Source organism: Lupinus angustifolius, chromosome LG03, assembly GCF_001865875.1.
Source record: "Lupinus angustifolius cultivar Tanjil chromosome LG03, LupAngTanjil_v1.0, whole genome shotgun sequence".
In the NCBI taxonomy this organism is placed as follows: Eukaryota; Viridiplantae; Streptophyta; class Magnoliopsida; order Fabales; family Fabaceae; genus Lupinus; species Lupinus angustifolius.
This window is the reverse complement of record NC_032011.1, coordinates 6,747,781-6,771,569: the sequence shown is the minus strand read 5'-3', so window position 1 is coordinate 6,771,569 and position 23,789 is coordinate 6,747,781. Positions and strand designations below refer to the sequence as shown.

The following is a 23,789-nucleotide window of genomic DNA, read 5'->3' as shown; positions in this document are numbered from 1 at the left end:
GATGAGTTATTATGTTGTTTTATGAAACAATAGGTGGTAAATGGTTTGCAACTTTTCAAACCAAATAGGTACCATTTAAAGAGTTGTAATCTTTTTACAAAAAATATTTCAAAAGATGAAGAGGTACCTTTTGGAAGTACAAAAGTAAGAATGAATTTTTTTTTTTTCCTCACAGCACTGTGCATATATATATATATATATGTATGTATCAGTGGATACATAGTGAAATGGAAATAAAGAAAAAGGCAAGATATACTGCACAATGTACTTAAGAGAGAGAAAAAATAAAATAAAAAGGTTCTATTATTTCTTCATTGTGTGTATAATTTTTTTCTCCTTTCATTTGCTACACTTACATACAAAAGGAGTTTTGTGAGTAAGAAATTCTTAGTTTTAGAGTGTCATTTTTCTGCTCTATTGGTTCAAAGAGTTGATAGCAAAAGTTGGTCTCGGTGTGGATACACGCGTAGAATCTTCATAATTTTAAAGAACAACTTTAAAGATTCAACAACTACAACCGGGTACGGACTTTATATACAGTTTTTTAGTTATATATAATTTTAGACACAAATAGATTTATGTTTATTCCGCTGAGTGTGTTATGAACACTATTAAACTTCTTTCACTATTAATCACTGAATGTTTAAGTGATTCTATTGGTATACCCACAAGTGCTGCTACTTTGGCATATTCAATAAAGATAGACTTACTTGTATTTATTCATTCATCCCTACAAATGGCTGCTATCTTGTTGCTTATTTCATAATAGCTCCAATCTATGTTGTTGACATGAGTCAATATTTTTTCCCATTCTTCAATTTGCCATATTTTGCTAAAACAATAAAAAATTGATTTCACAGAGCACTCATTAATATAGATATACTTTGATGAGTATTTTTCTACAAGAAGTTTCTCTTATTGGCCTACAGAAATGTCACCAACCAATAAAAAGTGCAAATGGATATTTTGACAGCATCTTTCAATACAAAATTATTGATTAAATAAGATAAAAGAAGGGGGTAATGTGGTAATTACTCTTGCACTCAAAACAAGCAGTGATTGAATTGCACGTGTAACATAAGCCAGGGTCCCTTGCCCAGTTAGTGTGTCTCTCAAGCAGTAACATAGTGGTGAACATAGAAGCATGATAAAAAAATGTTAATTTCAGATGTTGAAAGATGTTTCTTTCAGAAAATTATATAATGCTAGTCTTTGACTTACTGTTTCAAGGTTTTCTACCCGTGAACATCTTCTGTTCCAAAAAATGTATCATTCCATGTGTCACAAGTTTCTAATTGATCATAAAAACATTTAGTTATTAATTTTTTAATTCAAATCCATTTTTTCAAATCATAATTTATGACATATGAAGTGGTACACGCTGTGGAATAGTAGATGTGTACTCATTTTCTACATGTGACTTTATGATCTTATCACTACATCAAGATCACCTTCTTTAAAAATTACAATGCTAATTTGACTAAATTAAACTACCTAAGAAATAACATCATGTACTATTAATAGGATGGTGAATGTAACTAAGACTAAGATAATTAGTAATGTTAAAACTCTTAACTAACGAATTCCCTAAAAGAATCCTTATAAGTCATATTTAATTATATAGTCCCATTCTATACAGTTGTGGGATCCCTCTCATTCACTATAAAAACAGTTTATTCATGTGTCTCGACTAAAAGTCTTCCTAGAGAATTGTTATTTGCTCATGCATCTTGCACCGATGACCATCCCCGTCCCTAGTCAACCCTAGGTGTCACATGCCCATTAGATCATGATTGTTTTGTTCCTCAACCATACAATATTGGAAGAGATGTCACTCTAATACCATTTGTAGTATCCCTAGATCCCCTATGGATTGATGATTGTTCCCGCAAACCAACACGAGTCTTTTAAATATGTTTTGTCCTTAGTTACCAACTTTATAAGAGAACTCCTCATGAGAGGTCACCCATCTTATAATTCTTTGAAGTCAAGAATGCATAACCTTACACTTCTTCATTAATGAGTTCTCGAAAATTAGATGTGTCTTCTTTTTAAGAGTCTATTATTTAAGAACTTAGTTGTTAATCGTGTTTGACTTTGAGTAATTTTGAGATGGATAATCTCCTATAAAGTTTTCCGAGGGATCGTGTGACATTAAACAAAACATACTAAAAAGACTTAGGTTGGCCATAGGTACAACCATTAATAGGTCTATCCAAATGAAAACAAAACGGGCTTGGCCAATTTTCAAATATAAGCTTTGAGCTTGTTTTCTTTAGATGAATATTTTTTACACTCCGTAATTTTTGGGTAGTTTTGTGAAAGAAAACTAGTGATTTGGGTACATACATTAATTAATTAATAGAGATAATAATTATATCAGTCATGCAATTGAAAGTGATTATATATATCGATTTTCATTTAAAATTAATTTTTTAATGAAAATAACTTAATTTTTATCAAAATATTGATATAGATAATCAAATACACAAGTGTTATCTTTATTTATACTTCTAAAATATGATCTACCATCAAATGATTCATTTTGTTTTAACAAATGATATAAGTAAAAATAGTTATTGTATTCTTTATTAATTTTTCAATATTATTGTTAGTATAATATATACATATAGATTAACTAGTATGTGTTTTAATTAATGAACCACCAATTAATATTATAGTGTTCTGACCGTTTGATGATTACTGTTATATTAATAACACTAATTTGATATTTTACTCTCTTGTTGAACCACACAAGTATAATTTTGTAATGTATTTATAAAAACTTGATAAAGAGAACAAACTTGATAAATATAATTTTGTAATGTATTTACTCTCTTGTTGATCTTGCATTTGAATTATATGTAAATGAAAGGAACATCCCAATTTTATATTTAAGAAGAAATATATATGATTCTGATTCCATAATAACAAATATTCCTACTAATTCTTCAATGAAGAAATTATATATGTTCAATTACATGAATATCCTTTAGACATATTTTACATTTATATAGCAATAATGGTATATTAGATATATATAAATTACATCTATTCAATTACTTAAATACCCCTCATATCATTTCTCATTCATATCTAATTATTATTGAATCTTCAAAAAATAATACAATAAATGATAAATGATATATTGGTTGTATATAAATATTTAGATATACATATTATACTCTTTTGATAATTTGTTTTTTTGAGTAAATTACATCGACACCCCTGAGCTTTAGTAAAATTATATAAATTACCCCTCACTTTTTTACACATACACAAACCTCCCCTAATTTTTTTTATACTTTCATTATACTGACCACCCCTGTATAAGAAATAAGTGTAATATTTTAAACAAAAAATGTGATAAATGCAATTAAGTTAAACAAAAAACATGATATATTGTGGAGACAAGTCCAAATAATATATCATTCAATATTTCTTTATTATTTTTGGTTCGTTACACTATATTATAAGAGCGATTTAAACAATATTTCTTTAGAATTATTGATGCATTTTGTAACAAAAAATAATAGAGATACATTGATTTGTATATTATTTAGACTTGTCTACACAATATATCATGTTTTGTTTAACTTAATTGTATTTATCACATTTTTTTGTTTAAAAGACTACATTTATTTCTTATGCAGGGGTGGTGAATGTAATGAAAATATAAAAAATATGAGAAATTTTGTAGATATAGAAAAGTGATGGATAATTTATGTAGTTTAATTAAAATTCATAGGCGTCAGTGTAATTATTTTTTCTCCCTCGATAATTTAAATAAACCAGTTAGACAAAGCTAAGGTTTAAGAGTGAGGGCATCTATGTATTTTGACACCTAATAGACATGTTTTTATTTCACTCCGATTTTGACTCTGTTTTTCTCTCACTCACTTTTCAGTTTCAAAGTTGATAGGTAAAAGCTGCTGCGACACAGTTTCGGTCCAATACGAAACACTTACAATGGAAATAGAACAAGAGAATGGAAATCTTCATCATCATTATAATCATCACGATGTGAATGAGAACGAGACAGTGAATGGGTGTTTAAGCAGTTTCATTGATGATGGAAGCATAGAGAGTCACAGATACTACTTGTCTAGAAGAACTGCATTGGAGATGTTGAAAGACAGAGGCTATTCTGTTCCACCTTCTGAGATCGAAATCTCTCTCTCTGAATTCAGAGTTATTCATGGTCAGAACCCTGACGTTGACCGACTCCGCTTTTCAGCAACTCATCACTCTGACCCTTCCAAGAGGGTACACTTAACTTTTTAATTTTTATGTTTTTTTATTTGATTGCATTGCATGTCTATAATATAAATTTAAAATGTGGGTTTAGTTGTTTTAAAATGAAAAAAATGATTTTTCAATGTAAGTTGTTACAAGTGTTTTAAATTGTGGATGAGGTCATTGTTGTGGCAATGCGAATTGCAGGTCCTATGTGTTTGCATTGCGACCTGTTGAGGTTCGCATCATTGTGATTCGTGTCACACTACAGTTGCGGTGTGACGCGGTTGCGGTTGTGGCAGCAATCACAACTGCAATATTGCGGCCGCATCACGTGATGAGGTCCACAATTTGAAACACTGATCCGTACACTCAAGGGAGTAGATGTATGCAGCCTTACGTAAACAGGATTACACAACTATTACCTAGGGCCTTAGACTATTAGACCAATGCCTCGTTGATACCTTATATAATTTGTCATAGAGCATTATGATATAGATCGATTCATATACCTAACCCCATATAGTAAAATTAGGGCTTGATTGTTGTTATTATTAAGTTGTTGGACTGAGATTAATTCATCTGAGATCTGAGTGGTGTGATCATATATGCTCTTCAAATTTTAAAGGCTGATAAATTGAGATGCTGGGATGACAAAATATGGTAGCAAAATGTTTATATTTATAAATTTAAAATGGGTGAAAATAAAACTATTCACTTGTAAGTTCATTAACATGAGTCTCAGGTGATCTCTTACTCGATTGGTGAGGATGAAAGTCTGCTATCATGTCGGATGAATTTGAGTGGGTCAAAAAGCATACTATTTTTCAAATGAAATTTTCAACTTTTTGATCTGAGATCAATTCACGTTGACCATAGTTGTGTATTCATATATGTTATTTAAAATTGTCAATGCTGGTTTGCTTGTATGACAATTGTGGGTCTATGTTAATGATGCTTATCATTGTATTAACGGTATAATAATCCCGTACCATTGGAATGCAGATTTTAGTCATTTTCTGTGGGCCAGGTGTTGTCAAAGTTAATGTGATCAGGAACATTGCTGGACAGATTGTTAACAGAGAGACTTTAACTGGACTCATACTGATAGTGCAGAATCAAATTACTGCCCAGGCCTTGAAATCAGTGAAGATTTTCTCATTCAAAGTTGAAATATTCCAGGTTTGTTTCTCAAACCTCTGTCAATTTTTCTATAGTGGTTATGTTTGATTTGCATTTGCCAGGGGACGTTTTTCAGTTCTGATTCTTTATGGTTGTATCTTAAGATAAACCCAATCAGCCTCTTGATACTGGACATCCTTCCTATGATTATCGGCTTGGGCTCACATTTGATCCCAAGTCTGAATCAAATTATACTTCAACTCCTCTTACATAACATCCATCCCTTTTAGCTGCCATTCTATCAACCTCATCCACTGATGTGGGAGTTGTAATACCCTTAAGTAACAAAGGGGAACCCTGTTAATATTGAGCTTTAAAGGGAGTAGTTTTAGCCAATCTGTGATAATTGGTTTTATACCAAAATTCAGACCAGCTCACCCATTTATGCCAGTGCTTTGGTTTAACCCTGGTTAGACAGTAGGCCTCCATACACCTTTTCAATTCAGTTTCATCATCATTGTGGGTGATAAGCCTAATCTAATTAAGATTGGTTCTGACAATGTGAAACAATTCACTCCAGAAGTTACTGAGGAAAACTTTGTCTATATCAGAAACAACAGATGTAGACAAATGGCTTCCTTAAAGTAGAGCTCAGGAACATCCAAGGCAGTAAATGGATCTGTCAGAGGTATAAAATAAGCATATTTCACTAATTTTCTACCACCAACAATATTTTATCCTTCTCAACTTGGGTAAGCCTTCAATGGAATCTGTGGAAGATATCTAAACACAAGGAAAGCCACAGGTCTTCCATCATGTAACAGTTAACTATATAGTTCCTAATCCCTTGCTTAAAGCATCCGTTTCCAACACAAATGGGTCGGAAAAGTTAGAGACTGAGTATTGGAAGCTGGTCATTGCAGACCTTAATTTATCAAAGGGAGCATAGTCTTCCTTGCCCCATTGGAAGTTTTCCTTTTTCAACAGCTTCCACCTTCCTTTTGTTTGCTGACAAACCTACTGCAGAAATGATTTCACCCAAGTATTACGGCTTTGTTTGGCGAAAACTACACTTTTTCCTACTGGAAAACAACTTATGCTCACACAATAGCTGTAAGACAACCCTCTAGTGGACAGTAGAAGACAGTTATTAGTCAAGCCGGAGCATCTATAATTCATAAGAGATTGGAAAGTAGAAGGTGCGCTAGTCAAGCCAAAAGGCATGACTAAGAATTCATAATGACCTCATAGGTGCGGAAGGCAGTTATGGGAATATCTTCTTCCTTCTTTCTAATTTGATGGTAATCAGATTTAAGGTCCAACTTTGAAAAGGTTGTAGCTCCCTCCACCGCATCGAATAGCTAATAAAACTTATCCTACACTGTAATTCTATTCAATGCCCTTATAGTGAACTCAAAATCTCCATCCCCCATTATTTATTAACCAAAATAGTAGGGCTTGAATAGAGACTTACACTAGGGAAAATTATACCAGCATGCAACATCTCTTCGGCTAAGTTATCTATCTAGATTTCCTGCTAGTGAGGGGAACGATATGGACTTAGGTTGGAATTATGACCGCTTCGTCAAACACAATGATCTAGTCATGTCTCCTCCTTGGAGGTAACCCATGTGGTGCACCAAAAACATCCTCAAAAATGCTTTTACCATGTATTGAAGAGAAGCTGCTGACTTGGACAGTGTGGGGTCTCCCTTTCAGCACCTTCACCCCATAGGGCGGCCCAATGCACGAAGCTACCAATTAGTAGGGTTTGGGAGGGTAGATGTACGCACCCTTACCCTTGCAAGCAGATAGACTATTTCCAGGATTTGAATTCATGACATTTTGGTTACTAAGCAAAAACCTTACCATTGTGCTGAGGATACCCTTCCGTCCACTTCTATTTTCATGCAAAATTCCTTGAAGTTTGCCCTATTTCTCCTAAGCTTGCTAACCAATCCATCCCCGACTCCACATGTGCACCCCCCTATAACTCACAGATTGATGTCCTATAGCAGTTCTGAAGATATGAACTTGCGGGATGCTCCACATTCAATAAGAACCACCACTTGTACTCCTTGTACTTCCCTCACACCTTAGGTGACTTTTAGGAAGTTTACATGGACTGCTGCAATATCTTAAAATGGTGTCCTTCCACTTTCAGCATCTCTAGTTCCCTACACCCCCATCACTTCATTACTCCATCAACATTACATAGAAGTGCTTGTTCTTACACACATGCTGTGGGATCTTTTCTTGGAATCTAGCATCATCAACCTCCTAAACTCCACTCCTTTGCCTCTGGTTGGTCCAGTGGGTCTGCTTGTGGCCAAATCTATTGCTGAAACTCCTCCTTGATAACTGCTTTGTGCAAGAGTCCTCGATCCTATGTTGCCGTCTTAGATGAAAGATGGCTTTGATAACCAGAGCCTCACATTCCCATTTTATTCTCTTATTCTCCCTCCAACTAATTCAGTTAGAGGTGCCTAACTAATTAACTGTCAGTAACAGAAACTGATCCAGCCTCGATTCTTCTATGTTCACCTTTATTTCATCTAGCATGCACCTCAGTGAGTGAGGGTTTACTAACAGAATGCTGGAAAAATTGCTTAGGAATACTTGGCTAGTTGATAGCAGATTAGAAGCTTGAAACTGTCAGAGCATACGATCTTCAGCTTTTGAAAATCTCATATTGTAAGAGAAAAAGTCACTTATTTGACCTGTTAAGGTATCAGAATAGTGATCATAAAGTGCAGATATATCTACAAACAAGAAGTGTAGATGCAATAGTTTTTGCTAGAGTATTATACTAAAATCCCTATTGATCAATCTCCAATTTTAACTGATATTTTGTCATGTGGGAACTGGGAGCTTGTGAAGGAAGAAAACTTTGGTATGTAATTATTGATAAAGACAACATCAAGTATTGAGATGCTTACAAATTGCTTGTAAATATGGGATCGTGTTATCCTGAGTTGCTTGATTTTATATCAATGTTTGCTTCAATGATGAATCACTAAGTTGATATGAATATATGATCCCTGCAACTTCACACTATACTTCATAATAACTTCATAATCCCAACAACACGGGTGGCGTATCTGTAACTTTTTGTTTTCTTCGATATTAAATTTGTTGACTGATTTTCTTATCTCGCTGACAAAACTTATTAGCTTTATGCCCAACAACTCATGTAAACCTTTTCTCCCTACTGTTCAGATCACAGACTTGCTTGTTAATATCACGAAGCATGTATTGAAGCCACAGCATGAGGTGCTGACTGAACAAGAGAAACAAAATCTCCTGAAGAAGTACAGTTTAGAAGAAAAGCAGGTCAGTTTATATAACTTGGGTGATGCAAGTATTATAATATATGCTTAACCGTGGTAGTTAATACTAACTAGTTATCATAGGCACACCAGTCACAATTCAATTTGGAAATTCGCAATGCTATCAAGCCGAAAAGTATTTTATACACATGGAAGCATACTAGTTAAACTTCATGCTTAAGATTTTGTTGCTTTAATTTATCTCTGGTTGATTATTGAATTAGATCTTACAATAGCCATGTGAAATGCTGAGATTTTGTTCTTATTTGTTATCACATATGTACATACTGAAAAAAGCTCCTCTGAAGTGAGCTTCTTTGTAAAGTGGAAAAGTGAGGGTGTGTCCGCCCTTGGATGATTTAGTGAGCTGAGATCTCGATGCACTATATCAAATTAAGGACGGGTACACCCTCACTTTCTAACTTCAAAGAGAAACTTACTTTAGAGGAGCTTAATCCATACATACTATGTTACAAGTCTTATAATCTTATTTCATGTTTCGTTGTTCTCAGCTTCCCCGCATGCTACAGACAGACGCAATCTCGAAATACTATGGACTGGAGAGGGGGCAAGTTGTTAAAGTTACCTACAATGGTGAAGTCACACAATTGCATGTCACATATCGATGTGTTTGGTGATGCTTTTGTGTGCTTTTTCTTGTATTATGCGAGTTGAATTTATAGATCACAACTATTTATCACACTTAAGAAGTTTATGAACAATTTATTAGCCCCGGGTACCAGTCCAAATGTTCTGAACTCTATATTTAGGGTTGTGGATGGCTTCCTCTTGAACCCATGGAGAATAAGTCCACATTGCACAGTTCTATTTGCAGACCTTTTTATTTTATTTTAACAAACTATACTACTTGCAGATGTGGCTATCTCTGTTGAAATGGTTCTTTTTTAATTGTTCAAACAATATTTGGTGTAGCCAAATGGTTCTATTTTAAACTTTTATAAGAGGCATTACTCATCCACATTAGCATGTTGTGCATCACTTCTGAAGAAAAAGGTAGTAACATACATTTGCATAAAACCCATATTAGAAGTTTATGCTATAAACTAGATATGGTCCAATTCCACCGGAGATCTATGGTCAAAAGAATAGGCATCAAAGCTGCAAAGTGCGACGAATAACTATGTTTTAGATACAATTCATTTTAGATATCCCTACGTCTCGAAAACGACTAATCTATGAATATCGGTTGAGGAACACCCTTGGCGTACACCAAAAAGAAAGACACAGGCATCAAAGCTGCACATTACTAGGTGTGGCTATAAATGATGAGTGCAAGCTGATAAGAGAAAACTTATTTTTTTTGTTTATCAGCTTATAGAGCAAGCTTTTGTTGCTGATTAACAAGTTTTAGGTTTTACATACGAGACATTTTGCCTACTCGCAAGGAATAAGGCATAACCATAAGCCAATTATCCCTCACAAGGATAAAGTTTTCAGGCCTCCAAAGGCTATTTGATGTTTCTTTGAAATTTAATGTGCACGAATGTAGATAAAATTTTGATGCAGTTTCATTAATTGATTAAGGATTCAATCATTCACCATATTGGATGGTCTAAATTTATGCACATCATGTAAGATGTACTTAGAAGAGTAAACCCTAATCGTGTTAGTGAAAATATCATAAAGCCCAAGTTAATCAATTATAAAAATATGAATTAATGGTAGTTTTGTAGTTTTTAAGAAAATATTTTGTGTCGTGCCATTTAGAATTTTTTGTATAATTTCATGCAGTCTCTCAACTAATGGATTTAGATGTAGAAAAAAAGGTTGTCTCTTACTTTTTCAATTTTGTATGTTATCCTGGGAGCGACACTTGTAAGAATGGATAACCACATACTCTAAAATGGGTTAGTTTCTTGGCTATAAGGTGAGGGGATACCATTAGTAATACCAAATATGTTAATTCTCTAAGGAAACCTAGGAGCACAAGAATTCACATGATAGATCTAGAAAAGGAGTGATAGATAATGAGCAGAAGATGATTGGGTGAAGGGTGATGATGTTTTTGATACCTAGCATCCACTCCCTATTTTTTAATGAGATACCATTGATGTATTTTTCATTAGTTGTTCATGAATATCTATCTACTTCTAAATTCACTTTAATGAGATACCATTGATGTATTTTCCATAGTTGTTCATGAATATCTATCTACTTCTAAATGCATAAATTGTAGTGTGTTTGATACCTGGAATAAGATATCACAATTGCTCTCTCACTTTCTTCCCTGTCTCTCACCTCTCATATGCTTTATTGATAAGGCCCTGCACTAGACTTGCACAATAGGGCATATGCCTTTTCAAAGCTAATATGGGAATCGCATATTAGTTCGTTTGGAAACGAACTATTTTATAGCTGTTGGATGAAAAATTTTGGTTACCAGTTACGTTTTGTACATTTTTAAAAGTCGTGATGGCATTATACAACTTCAATGTAGAAGTCTATAATGGAGAAATCGACTCCAATGTAGAAGTCGGTATAGGAGAATTCAGGAAGGCATTATAATTGTAAATGACTTCAACAAATGCTAAATATCCTTATAGTCCGTTTGGTAAGGGCAACTCAAGTATCAACGAGAACCCACGTTCAACTCCTACCTATTTAATTTTTTTCCATTTTTAAAAAATCTTACTCTATAATCATAGTTATTATTAGCAATGTTGTGAGAACCGGACCGTACGGTCCGACCGGTTTGACCATTGACCGGACTTGGAAACGGCTCTGGTTTATCGTCTTAACCAAGTGAGGGTTGGACCACTTTGAACCGGAGAAATTCCGATCCGACTGTGTTAAACCGGATTAATCGGGAAGTAAAATGGACAGTTCACTTAAAAATTAAAAATGGAACACTACTCTAATATTTTGTTTCACTTCAGTCCAATAAGAGATAAAGAGACGTTACTTCAATGTCATTATACATTACTATTAATTATATAAATTTTTACATTTATATATAATTATATTAGATAAAAAATATTAATTATGTATGAAACTATCCGGTCAGACCAAACGGTTTAACCGGTTAAACCTAATACGAGATCTCTTCCGGTTTGACATCCGAATCGGGTTTCACAACATTGATTATTAGTAAATTAATAATATGTAATTTGAAGGAGAAATTTTAACTACTTTCTACCAATGAGCTACAATGTAGCTTGTTTAATTTGGCTTACAATTTAATATATGATATTAATTTAAATGAAAAGTATGAAAAAATGAACAGGAATTGAACTCAAATTCTCTTTGATAATTAAGTTTCTAAAGTCGTGTTTGCTAATAACGACTTCAAGCTTGACTTCAACACAGAAGTCATAACTAACTTCTGAACTATATTGAAGTCGTCCTGTACCATATCGACTTCTAAATGCATAGGGTAACCAGTGGCGAATTTAATGGCTAGGATTAACGTCATTTCTATCTAACGGTTGTCCAAACAGTTTGCTTGGATGCAAACTAACTTGCGGTTCGCAAGTTTGTCGCACCCTAAAGAAAAACTCAATATTAAGAATTTAGATGAAAAATATGTACCTTAGGCTCGTATTAAGCATCTATACATGGAAAAATATGTATCTTAAACTCGCATCAAGCATCTCTAAATGAAAATTTTGTACCTTTTATAAAATTTTAATAGCAAAAACACACTTTTAGTCATTTAACTTGCTGTTTATTCTCAATTTAGCCCTTTCATTTTTTCTTTTAACTTGGTCCCTCAACTTTATTTATGCTTTCACGTTAGTTTTTTTTTTCCAACGCTGTGGTGGTCTCAAAATGTCATCGTCTTGTGCATCTTCCTGAGCTAGTCTCATTCTACATTAATATTTTTTTCACGGAAATAAAACTTCCATCACAGAAACAAAAATTCTTTATCTCCACTCTCCAAAACCAAAAATTATTTTTCCCAATTCACAAATCAAAATCAGAAAATAGAATTGGAATTGAGGGACATAATTTGGATCTGAAATGGAAGTTGGAGGAAGGGTTGATGCGACAACATAAAAAAACTGGCGAAATGACTATTATGAAGAGAGTAAACAAAGTTAATGGGCCAAGTTGAAGGAACTTGAGAAACCGAATTGAGATTAAAAAATAAGTTTAAGGTACCAAAAAGCCTTTTTGCCAATTTAAAAGGTCTATAACTTTAATTTATTGTTCAAGAGGTAAATCACCTAGGATTAGGACCTGCAGGGGTTACATGACTTTGGAGGTTCAGGTATGTAATGAGGTACTAGTTGAGATAACACTAAACAGCGATTCATCCCTCATAACTTACCTCTTCCAATTTGCACATTCCCTTATTACCATATATAGTACACGTTTACTTGTCATTTTCACACTGTTCACCATTGCTAAAGTAGTGCAAAAATTGGTATGCTAATGTCGTTTTAGTACAACATTAGAATGACACACTCCTAGAAAAGGAACTACTAACCCTTAGAAAACAGAAATGTTAAAGGCTAGTAGTGATTGGCAGAGGGCATGTCTTTACCATTTGTTCATGCCTGGATTAAGGAGTCAACAACAAACTAACCCGGGATTGCATTTGTGTCCTAAATCTTGACAAAGGATGCATGCCTCAAACCCAGGCTTCCCTGAAACATGGAAAGAAATAAAGATTTGGCTTCTAAATGACAAAGGGTGCATGACTTATAACGGCCGAAAGCCATTCTATATGGTTCCCATTCATAAAGATTTTCTCAGTAAACACCAAATTTAACTAATGATTTACACATCCAATGGCTTAAAGTTACTGCCATCCAAGTTAAAATGTGATTGGCACCATGAAAATTTGAAATTAGCTCTTCAGTAAAAATGCTCCTTTTAACAAATTCAGACATCTAAAGCTGTAGTCTTCAACAGAGGTTTATTTTCCATTGATCTTAACAAGTTTCAAGAAGAAAGCAAAGAAAACAAGAGGATAAACAAGCATGTTGTAAAGACTCAGTTCTTCCGGGCCAAAGCCGCAGCAATGCCACCAACTATGAGTGCCACACCTGTTGCAGTGATGCCGATTCCTATAACACCATCTGCATGAAAGATATGACATTTGCAATTCCTTTAGTTAATTTTATGACGTGGCAAAAGCTTAAAAATAAGCCAGATATTACCTTTAGCAATTCGATCTTCAACTATTTTGTTGAGGGACTGTGCCTGCCTCCAATCAGGCGCAATCTACATGAAAAAAGGGTCAAAACCAGAGAAAAAAGAGATGAGACTGAAACATTCATGCTTGACCATGGATGTAAATATACTGTCCCAAACAGGGGATAATGGTCAAAATTTAATAATTAATGTGGTCATGCTATAATTTAAATTTGACACACTGTTGGTGCAAAACTGTCGAAGCTATCAATACTTAAGAAAGTGTCACATCATCGAGGTAAATGATATTTTTCACTAAAAGTATGATGGCATTATGAGTGGATCAAATTCAATCCACTGACCAACATTGGACTCACATAATCCTACTAATAATTTGAAAGAAAACAATATCCTTCTACGATGATAATAGTATCCCATATCATGATAATCGACATATATAGTGTACAACAAAAACAGAAATTACCAATAGAATGTTTGGTTAGGATTGTTTTTGCTTAATTTTTTGTTCATAAGCTTTTTCTATAAACTGAGGTTGTTTGGATAACAAGCTTAGTTTATGAAAAAAGCTTATAAACCAAGAAAAAGAAGCAAAAAACAACATATTCAAGTTTGCTGGGTTGGTTTATTTTTTAGCTCACATATTATAACCTCATAGTTTATAATCACAAGCTAAAAATACAATCTATGCCAAACACATGACTAAGTATCCACAAAATGAAAATAAATTAGCTAGTTGTTGAAAAGAAAAAATTCCTATCCAGAATAGAAAAACAGATAGTTTGTAAGGATAAAACAGTCTTAATATTTCTAGGCTCCGAGCAAATCAACACAACCAAAACCCTAATGTAGATAGAGCTGTTGGGCAACAGAACCAGTCAACATAAGGCGTCATACAAGATGCAAACTGGAAATGGGAAAAGTAAGTATCTAGATACAATCTATCTGTAAGTGAAAAGGACAGACCTCCAAACATTGTCCCAAGAGCTCCCGACTCCTACCATAATCATTACTCCTGTAATAGCCAACAGCCAGGAGATAAATCTTCTCTCTTTGATGCAAAGGACTTTTATCATTGCCCAAAGAAGCTGAAAATTACAATTAGGTATGTGCAGGGTTAGCCATGCATATAAAGGTCAAAATACTTCAATATCAAACATCTGTGTAGGGCCATATAACAAGCAATAGAAAGAAAGCTGGGTCTTTGGTCCTGGTGCGATTGCCTCTATCAACAGCATGAGCAGCCCCAGCTATCCATTTTTTAATGTTAAAGAACATCTAAAATGCTAACATATGTATCCCTGTAATAGAAGAAATCTGATTTACATTGCTCAAGGCTGGCTAAACCATGAAACAAAAAATATGTTATGTGGTATTTATTTGGAGCAATTGAGCTAATAGGAGTAGCTGAATGAAATTGAGAGATGCTAGCAAATGCCTAGCTGAAAATGATTAAGACTAATACATTAATGATCTCATGAAACAGCAAGGCTAGACTAGATAGGGCATTCTGATGAATAAAAAGCATAGAAGTAATAAGATGTCTTTTAAGCCCCTCTAACCGGACCTACACTATACCTATATAAAATCATCAGAATAAAAACTGAAAACATACAATTCATTTTTGAAGAAACGGATATCTACTTATTTCTAAAGTGTTCATAAAAGGCTAGTGCTTAAAGGCTGCACTATAAATATTAACACTACATAAAACAACTCTTCAGTGAAAGCAGAACACAGTGTAATTGAACAAACAAAAAAACAGAAGTAAACTAAAAAAAGTAACCCAAAGAACTGAAAACACTCTTGTAAGTTTTATTACTTTCAAGCATGGCTATCCCACGCTGAACATCTTCCTTCTTCCTTGAATGAACAAGTGCCCAGGACAACCTCATTATGCTCTCATTCTTCCGTTCCTCAGAGTCACCATTAGAAGCCTCAGCAACTTCTCTCTCACAGCCCTTCAATACATGCAATATAGTTTAGACTGAATGCATGAAAGCAAATAGCAGTAAATCACACTTAATGCAAACCATTAAATCACAGTAAACACAATAGCCAACATATGGTAAGCATTCAAACAGTGTATTTTTTCCCAATCACCACAGTGACCATTATTGCAATAAGCCATAACCCAGATAAGCAATAGCGATTTCTTCACTACTTTCTCTCAACTTGCAATTTTTTCTCCTAAATGTGGTTGAGAAATGGTTCCCTAAATTCAAATAGCAAAAAGCCACACAAAAAACGTGGAAATTACACTGACCTCTTGGAACCCTCTTTTTTCAAAAGCTATGGTCACCTCACTGGAGATTCACTTCTCATTACACTTACACACCGAGAGGAAAAGTGATCGAAATTCCTCAACTCTCTTAAAGAGCAGTGAGTATAGCTTTTGAAACAAGAGGAATGCCAAGTATGATTAAACTAAACCTCATGGATCAATGCAATTAAGCTAATATATAAACTTGGGTAAAGTTAATATAAAGATAATCTCATTCGCAGGATGATCCAAATAGTGCCGATCCTAACATTTTGTAGGCTCATTGTATATCAAATAATTTAATTATATAATATTTTTACAATAAGATATATCAAAATCGTGAGAACGTAAGATAAACTTTCTTTTCGAGTTCAATTATTGTGACTTATAGAGGACTTGAGTCCAATATATTTTTACGGGCCATCTTCTTGATGAACGTTAAACGTTTTCATACTTTTCTCACTTCAGGTCAGACCCTTATTTCACTATACATCAAGTATATGATAATATAAGGCAATGACCATTACAACACCAAATTTATGCGAAGAGTTAATAATTGACAACAGAACACATTTTAAAAAGAATAAAAACAATAGCATACTTGCCATACAGAGATAAAATTAGTGGTATATGTATAAAAATACTTGGGGCCCATTAATTATGGGACATGTGCTGCACACTAGCACACCGTCACGGGCTGGCCCTGTTTCCAAATATCATATCTACCATTCAAACCATAATTTAAAATTGCATATATCCTTGTTATGAAATTCACTGGTGGCTTATCACGTAAAAACAAAATCACCGGGAACTCGAGTTTATGTTAACATTATAATACCAATTTAACGCATTCCATGAAAGAAAACTTAACGTCAAACAAATACAAATAGACTCGATTGCTTGATTCAATGTTTAAATTTGAATTCCATATCACGATTCAATAGAAATCATGAACCGCAAGGTTTTATAATTACTAAGCGCAAAACTAGGGTTTTACAAAATATAGAAAACAACAGAATTAGAAAGGAAAAACTTATATTTGAATTTTGATGGAAGAATGAAAGGGGAGATTAAAGGGAAATTGCTTACAGCGATGACATCACGGTCGCACCAAGGGATCTGTTCGCCGCCGGTGAAGAAGTTTCCGATTGATTCGAAGAAGCTTCCGATCTTAGCGTCCATTTTGGGTTTGGGGTGAACTGTGAAGACTCAGCCTCAACGGTTATAGTGTAATAGAGGGTGACTAACTCAACAAGTTACTTCAAATTTATAGGTTGGGTTGTTTTGGAAATTCCAAACCTTTTTAAAGAAACTATTATTGTTTTTTTATGATCAATTGAAAAATGAATTCAACCTCCATAAATTCTATACTCTTTTTGGTTAAGTAAGCTATTTTTTATTTTTAAACTATCCTTAAATTTTATTTACTAGTGAGATTGATGCATGCATAAAAATAATGTTAAGTTACTAATATATCATTAAGGAAACCAATATCATTAAACTCATAACAACAACAATAAGTTCATAATGCATGAGTGGATGTTAGCCAATAGATAAAAAAATCGTGTGAAAATATTAATTGATTGAGAATAATAGAATAAATAAATTTCATAGTTAAAATTAAATAACATGGTAATATTAGTATATAAAAATATAAGATTAAATAATAATAATAATAATATAAAAGCTGAAATTAATAAATTAAAATCAATTTTATAAACAATTAAAGTTTAAAGTATAATTAAGAAGAAAAATTAATTTGTGATAATTATTTGCAAAAACATAAAATTTAATATTTATTCATGTAAAGTTTTTATACTCTCAAGACATATTCACCAGTCAATAATAATTAGTACATAAAGAGAATAAAATATTTTCATGTTATAAAACACATAATTAATATTATTTATCTATAAATAAGTGTTATAAAATGAAACTTCCTCCTCACTTTATATCGGATCCTCTCTATAATGGACTAGTGTATAGACATATACTTCATGCTTAGCACCTCATATTATATGATATTAAGTATTTAATTTTAAACATTTAATTTTGGAGAATTTAAATACATTTTTTGTGTTTGATGTACTTTATATTATAATGTTCAATTCAATGTGAGATGTGTAATTAATGTGTTGGTGGTGGTTGCCTAGGATTATATGACTTTTTTTTATAGAAATTAAGCAAAATAAAGAAGTGAAAATTATAGATATTATTAGTGTTATAGTATAGAAATATAAATATATACTATAAACATAAAATACAAATAAATATTTTTGAAATTTTTTATGTACTAAATAAATTTGTTACAAAAAATCATTACTAGCCTAAATAATTTGAGAGATGTTTTAGTTTTACTAATGAATAACAATTTTGATAAACTACTTATAATTATTAAAATCTTAATGTTATCTCTACACTCAATATCTAAAATATCCATGAAACTGTTTAAAATTGTCTTAAATAAATAAGACATGATAGAATATATGGTTTCTTTATTTCATAACTATATATAAAATGAATTAGTATTAAACTAATTTTTGTACAATGTGCTTATCGTATTGATTATGATTAAAAAGCTCTGTTTATATTTTTGGGAAGTAATATAATTCTTTTTTTTAAGCTGATATAATTAGCTTTATCATAAAAAAAACAGGTTTTTAATATTCCTAATCAATACCTCTAGCCATATAATAAAAAATTGCTAATTTGATTTGAGTAATGTATTCATCACTCTAATATAAAAAGTATTCATGTCTCTTTTAAAATTATTAAAGTATTTATTACTCTCGTGTAAAAAGAAGAATTCACCACTATCAATAAATTTAATAAAATATAACTTTGTACTAATTAGAAGTTTTTGGCACATTGTGATACACGGTGTGATAAGTCTAACTTTTTTATTGATATCAAAATATTTCTTTTGCATAGCTCAGGATATCATTATAGTTCAATATACAATATTTTGATTAATGATGGAAGAAAAGCTTAGGTAGAATCAGTCGATCATAGAAACAGAGACTTAGCAACACTAAGCAAAATTGGAATTCCAACAAAAGTGAGCATTCACTTGTGATATACTGATATTATGAAGTTTTGAATGCATATCAAAGGATAAGACAGTTAATACCAAATTACAAGAGATAGAAAAAAATGTATGTTAGTTTTATATATTATTATTGTATTATCTATCATTTATATTTATTTATTATTGATTTTTTCAAAGACATAATACAATAATAAATGGTGTATTGATGTTTATAAACATTTATACTAACAATGCATACACTCTTACATGTTCTTACATGTAACCAACATTATAACATATCATAAGCAAGCGAGGTAAACATTTTAAGGGAAAATTAACCTTTCCGGTTACATGGCCTTTCACCTTGTAGTTGTATTTTGTTCAAGGATTCACTGAAACTATACATTATCAATGTCTGGTAGGGTAAATAAGTTTTATTTTGAAATGCATAAATTAATTATAACTGAAACCCAAGCTGAGATAAAGTAATATATATAATCATGAATTCTTCATAAGACATTAAAAGTTTAATTATAATTAAAATTTATCTATAAATTATAGGACAAAAAAATATAAATAAATTGTTAGTTGGATATGTATATGTAGACAATTTTCACTTTTTTTTTTGTTGGTATTATGTAATGTATCTTTTAGCTTTAGTAAATAATTAATATTTTTTACGACTCTCACTAATTAAACCCTTAGGTCTTATCTTACGATGTAAACAGTTTTCTCTTTAGAAATAGGTTGAGCATCCCCAGTTTAATAAAAAAGCCTAAGTGCCTTTGACTCATCAATCATCAGTCACACGAACGCAGAGATTTATATAGAAGGCGGCGATGGGTAGCACATCGGAGGATTTCTCGGTGGTGGTGTTGGCATCGGACCTCGCCGTAGATGCACGACCCTTTTTGTCATACCAACAAGAAGAAGAAGAAAACTGGCACGACTGTTCCCAACACCTCTTCCCAGATGAAGATTTCTCCGATCTCGAACTCCTCCAATTCCTCCGCCTCCAAGGCTGCGACAACAACGGCCACCCCGTTCTCCGAATTGTCGGAAAATACTATCCTGGTAGCTACCTCGTACTAATCCTAATGTTTTTTATTTTTCTAAAGTTTTAATTTTGAGTTTGGATTTGCTTGCTATGAGGGATTTTATGAAGTGGGTTTGTAATTGAAATATGAAAAGTTGTGATCTTTACTCATTCTAGTACTAGTCTTGTGTGGATCTATGTTTTCCTTTCTGTGTTGATAACTTTGTGAGATTTGGATCCAAATCCCGTTTTGTGTGTTTCTCTTTAAGGCTTTGCGTTTTGTATAGTTTGCAGTTTTAAGATCTTAACTATTAAATTTAAGCTTTTGTTGTATGTAGGTCTATGTTTAGATCTGAGCTGAAACAAGGCTGTGACTGAATATGTATTAAATTTAAACTTTTTTGGTTAAATGAATTGTTCCTAGGAATATTTAGACTATGTAGGTGTGTGATTGTGGAGTTGAAAGTGAGATAGAATAGATCGGATTAAAGTCGCTGCTATAACTATGATTCAATGACATGAAACATTGAAAACATATTGTACTCTTGGACAACGGCAATAAAAAAACTTTGGTCTGCCACATGAATAAAATATGTCATTGTGTTTTGTCATATATATAAACCATGTAAATTGTACTAAAGGAATTAGATAAAATAGAGTTTTCCATGATTTTTTTCTTGCAAATTCTCCTTCTAGGAGTTTATTATGTCTCGAATTCTTCTCCATTTCCTTTCAATATGGCTGCTGTTACTCTGAAATCTGAAGAAGTGGTTGGCTCTATGAAGGGCTTTTCTTATTTTTCTTGTCCAATTGACATATATTCTTTTTAAAAGGTGAATCTGCATGTGATACAAAAACAATTACCTTTATTCTACTTTTTGAGCCCTGCTTTTCCAGTTATGTTAGGAATTTACCTGACACGTGAAAGCCGATTTTTCACCACTAATAAGGGAAAACATATTGTACAAATGTACTTAATCTGGGGATAACATATGATAGATTATTGAGTTAGCTATACAAACGTTTTGCTAAATACTGGGTTTCTCATGTCTAGATAGCTGTTTGTAGTATAAAACGCAATACAAACTGCTGTTGGTTTCTGATATACACATGGACCATTATTCAAAGCCCCTTTTCATCTTTTTTTCCATCTAATCCCTGATAATTTCTCTGAAAAACACTCTCAACAGTTCCATTATACTGAATCTTTAATCATCATCTATGTAACTACCTCAAAATTTTCACCTTCATACATGCTCTTTAGTTTCAATATGATATGTCTATTGGAATATTTATTGGCATAGAATGAACTGCACCTATTTACCATGTTGGTGACTTTTGAATAGAGTTTAGATATCTCGTGTTTGCTTATACATGAACTATATGCAACTCTTTTAGACAATTAATTTTCTTATCATGACCTGTCTATTCTCTACTTTTCATTTGCACTATATGTAACAACTTATGATTCATAAATTTCAGTCTTCATGACTAGGTCTTCCCTCTCTTCCCCTCCTCTCACCTCCATTACCACCACTAATATTGGATAATGCTATTGTTTCTCTAAGTTGGCCATTTAAAGTTCCTATTAACTAATCATTGTCTTTGGTTTTACTTTACAAATTTATTAATGGTCAATGAAGAGTGTGAGTAGGCAATTGAAAGTGCTAATAGCCTCACCCCTCATATTCTGTTTTCAGATTTCTATTTCCCCCCTTCATAATTGAGACATATTGTCACTCTGCCTTGGAAAAATAAAAATAGAGAACAAAACTCAAATCGTAAAGCAATAAAAGAAAGAATAAATTTCTATAGCCTTGGCGATAAGTATCTATTTTTCTGAGAAGATGTTTTGAATATCTTATATTGCTTTGGCACTTAAGTGATGTATCTGCTCTCAAATGGTTTGCAGCAACTGTTGTGAGTGCAGAGCGGCTGAAGCGGTATGTTTCCAACAAAATATGCAGTGAGTTGCCAGAGGGGCCATTCTGCATTGTTTACATGCATACCACTGTTCAAAAGGAGGACAATTCCCCCGGCCTAACCATCTTGAGGTGGATTTATGAAGATCTGCCTTCTGACTTCAAGGATAGGCTTCAAACTGTGTATTTTATCCACCCTGGGCTTCGTTCCAGGCTTGTCATTGCTACTCTTGGTCGATTTTTCTTGAGTGGAGGGTAAGCCATATTCATAGCCGAAATGGACATTAAAAAGCACATATTCTATTTTGTTGTCGTAGGTTTAATTACTAATTTCTTTGGGATTCGGTTGTTGACTTGTTCATTGTTTAGATTGTATTGGAAGATCAAGTATATCAACCGCCTTCAGTACCTTTGGGATGATATAAAGAAAGGAGACATTGAGATACCAGAATTTGTGAAAAGTCATGATGATATTCTGGAGAATAGACCACTTACCGATTATGGCATCGAACCCGACCCCTTTAACTTGACCGGGATGCCTTCAACCACATTCTCGTATGGGAGGTACGAAGAGAGATGGGCTGGAAGGGAGTATATCTCTTAGTATGGTTATCTCTTAATCATCTTATGAACTCAAACTTTTGTACATAGTAGCTCTGGTATTGTACTTGTATTCCATATATTCCTGTTAGTTCCTCGTTTTGTTGAGTTAAACTTTAGTTTATGGCTCTACATGTCAAGAAAAAACTCATTTAATTATATTAATAAATCTATGGAAATTCAAAATGTACGTTTTCATATGATTAGACATTCTTCAAAACTTGTTCCTTGGTCATGTTGATGTACTTGTATGAGTTGCTCCCCCTTTAGGTAATAGTTGTGTGCTATGCATGATAGATATCTGGTATTAATGCAATGGATTTGGCAGAACACTCAATGCGCTTTCTTAAGGGTACTTTACTGTGAGGTTTTGATCTTAATTGAACCATAGTCTTCCTTTTCCTTTTCCTGCCTTAAGAATCATAGCCTTACTATTCTTTTTCCTGAAAACTCAGTCTTTAAATATGTTGCTATAACTAGAACCAAAAGATGCTCAAAATACAAAGGAAAGGAAATGCAAGCCAGATTCTTTAGAAGTAGTTCTCCTCTTAAAAATAGAAAATACATCATTACTAGAAGCCAAGAGCATAACAATTCTAGAGAACAAGCCCCATTATCATTATTATTATTTTGGGTACCAGTCTAAAGTAGTACATTCTTAACACTAAAGAGATGAAATAAGCCTTAGTTTTAACTTTTTTTTGTTTAATATGTAACAGTCTAAGTAATGGCAAAATGGGATATGCCTAAGTAATGGCAAAATGGGATGCTTTGCCTGTTTAGCCTGTGTCGACACAATGCCCTAAAAAATGTTGGCATGGTCTAGCCCGTTTCAGTCTACTAGACATATACTCATGCCTTGTCCTTTTAAAGCAGGCTAAGGGGATGCCCATATGCATACCTTAGCCTCATCAACATACTTGGACAATGACCACAACCTGGTGGGATTCTTAGTTGAAAAGTCCCAACTTTGATTATAATTTGGATGCAAGTTACCTTCTTGTTGTTTTTGATTGAATGAATGTAGTGTTTAGGCTTAATGTGTCTCCGTTGGGTTGGGAAGATTAGGATTTATAAGGGTTCATAGATTGGTGTGTAGAATTGAGTTAAGGTCACGGTTTGATGGGGAATTTTA

The 23,789-nt window shown here is 33.1% G+C and overlaps 3 protein-coding genes and 1 long non-coding RNA gene across 4 annotated transcripts; 3 read left to right on the top strand and 1 right to left on the bottom strand.

Annotated features, from left to right (window-relative positions):
- LOC109343287 (DNA-directed RNA polymerase V subunit 5A-like) lies at positions 3,877–9,575 on the top strand. The gene is made up of 4 exons (XM_019581510.1): positions 3,877–4,266; positions 5,242–5,418; positions 8,578–8,691; positions 9,200–9,575. The coding sequence occupies exons 1-4, from the start codon at positions 3,970–3,972 to the stop codon at positions 9,323–9,325; spliced, it is 714 nt and encodes a 237-aa protein (XP_019437055.1). The 5' UTR covers positions 3,877–3,969; the 3' UTR covers positions 9,326–9,575.
- LOC109343286 lies at positions 12,920–13,612 on the top strand. The gene is made up of 2 exons (XR_002107188.1): positions 12,920–13,186; positions 13,221–13,612. It is a non-coding gene; the product is annotated as an uncharacterized LOC109343286 (long non-coding RNA).
- Positions 13,372–17,328, bottom strand: LOC109343285 (mitochondrial fission 1 protein A-like). Its single transcript, XM_019581509.1, has 5 exons — positions 17,158–17,328; positions 15,628–15,766; positions 14,772–14,893; positions 13,814–13,877; positions 13,372–13,732 (listed from the first exon to the last, which is right to left on the bottom strand). Exons 1-5 carry the CDS (start codon positions 17,248–17,250, stop codon positions 13,647–13,649), a joined length of 504 nt encoding a protein of 167 aa, XP_019437054.1. The 5' UTR covers positions 17,251–17,328; the 3' UTR covers positions 13,372–13,646.
- Positions 19,865–22,854, top strand: LOC109343284 (ganglioside-induced differentiation-associated protein 2). The gene is made up of 3 exons (XM_019581508.1): positions 19,865–20,170; positions 22,045–22,309; positions 22,424–22,854. Exons 1-3 carry the CDS (start codon positions 19,936–19,938, stop codon positions 22,656–22,658), a joined length of 735 nt encoding a protein of 244 aa, XP_019437053.1. The 5' UTR covers positions 19,865–19,935; the 3' UTR covers positions 22,659–22,854.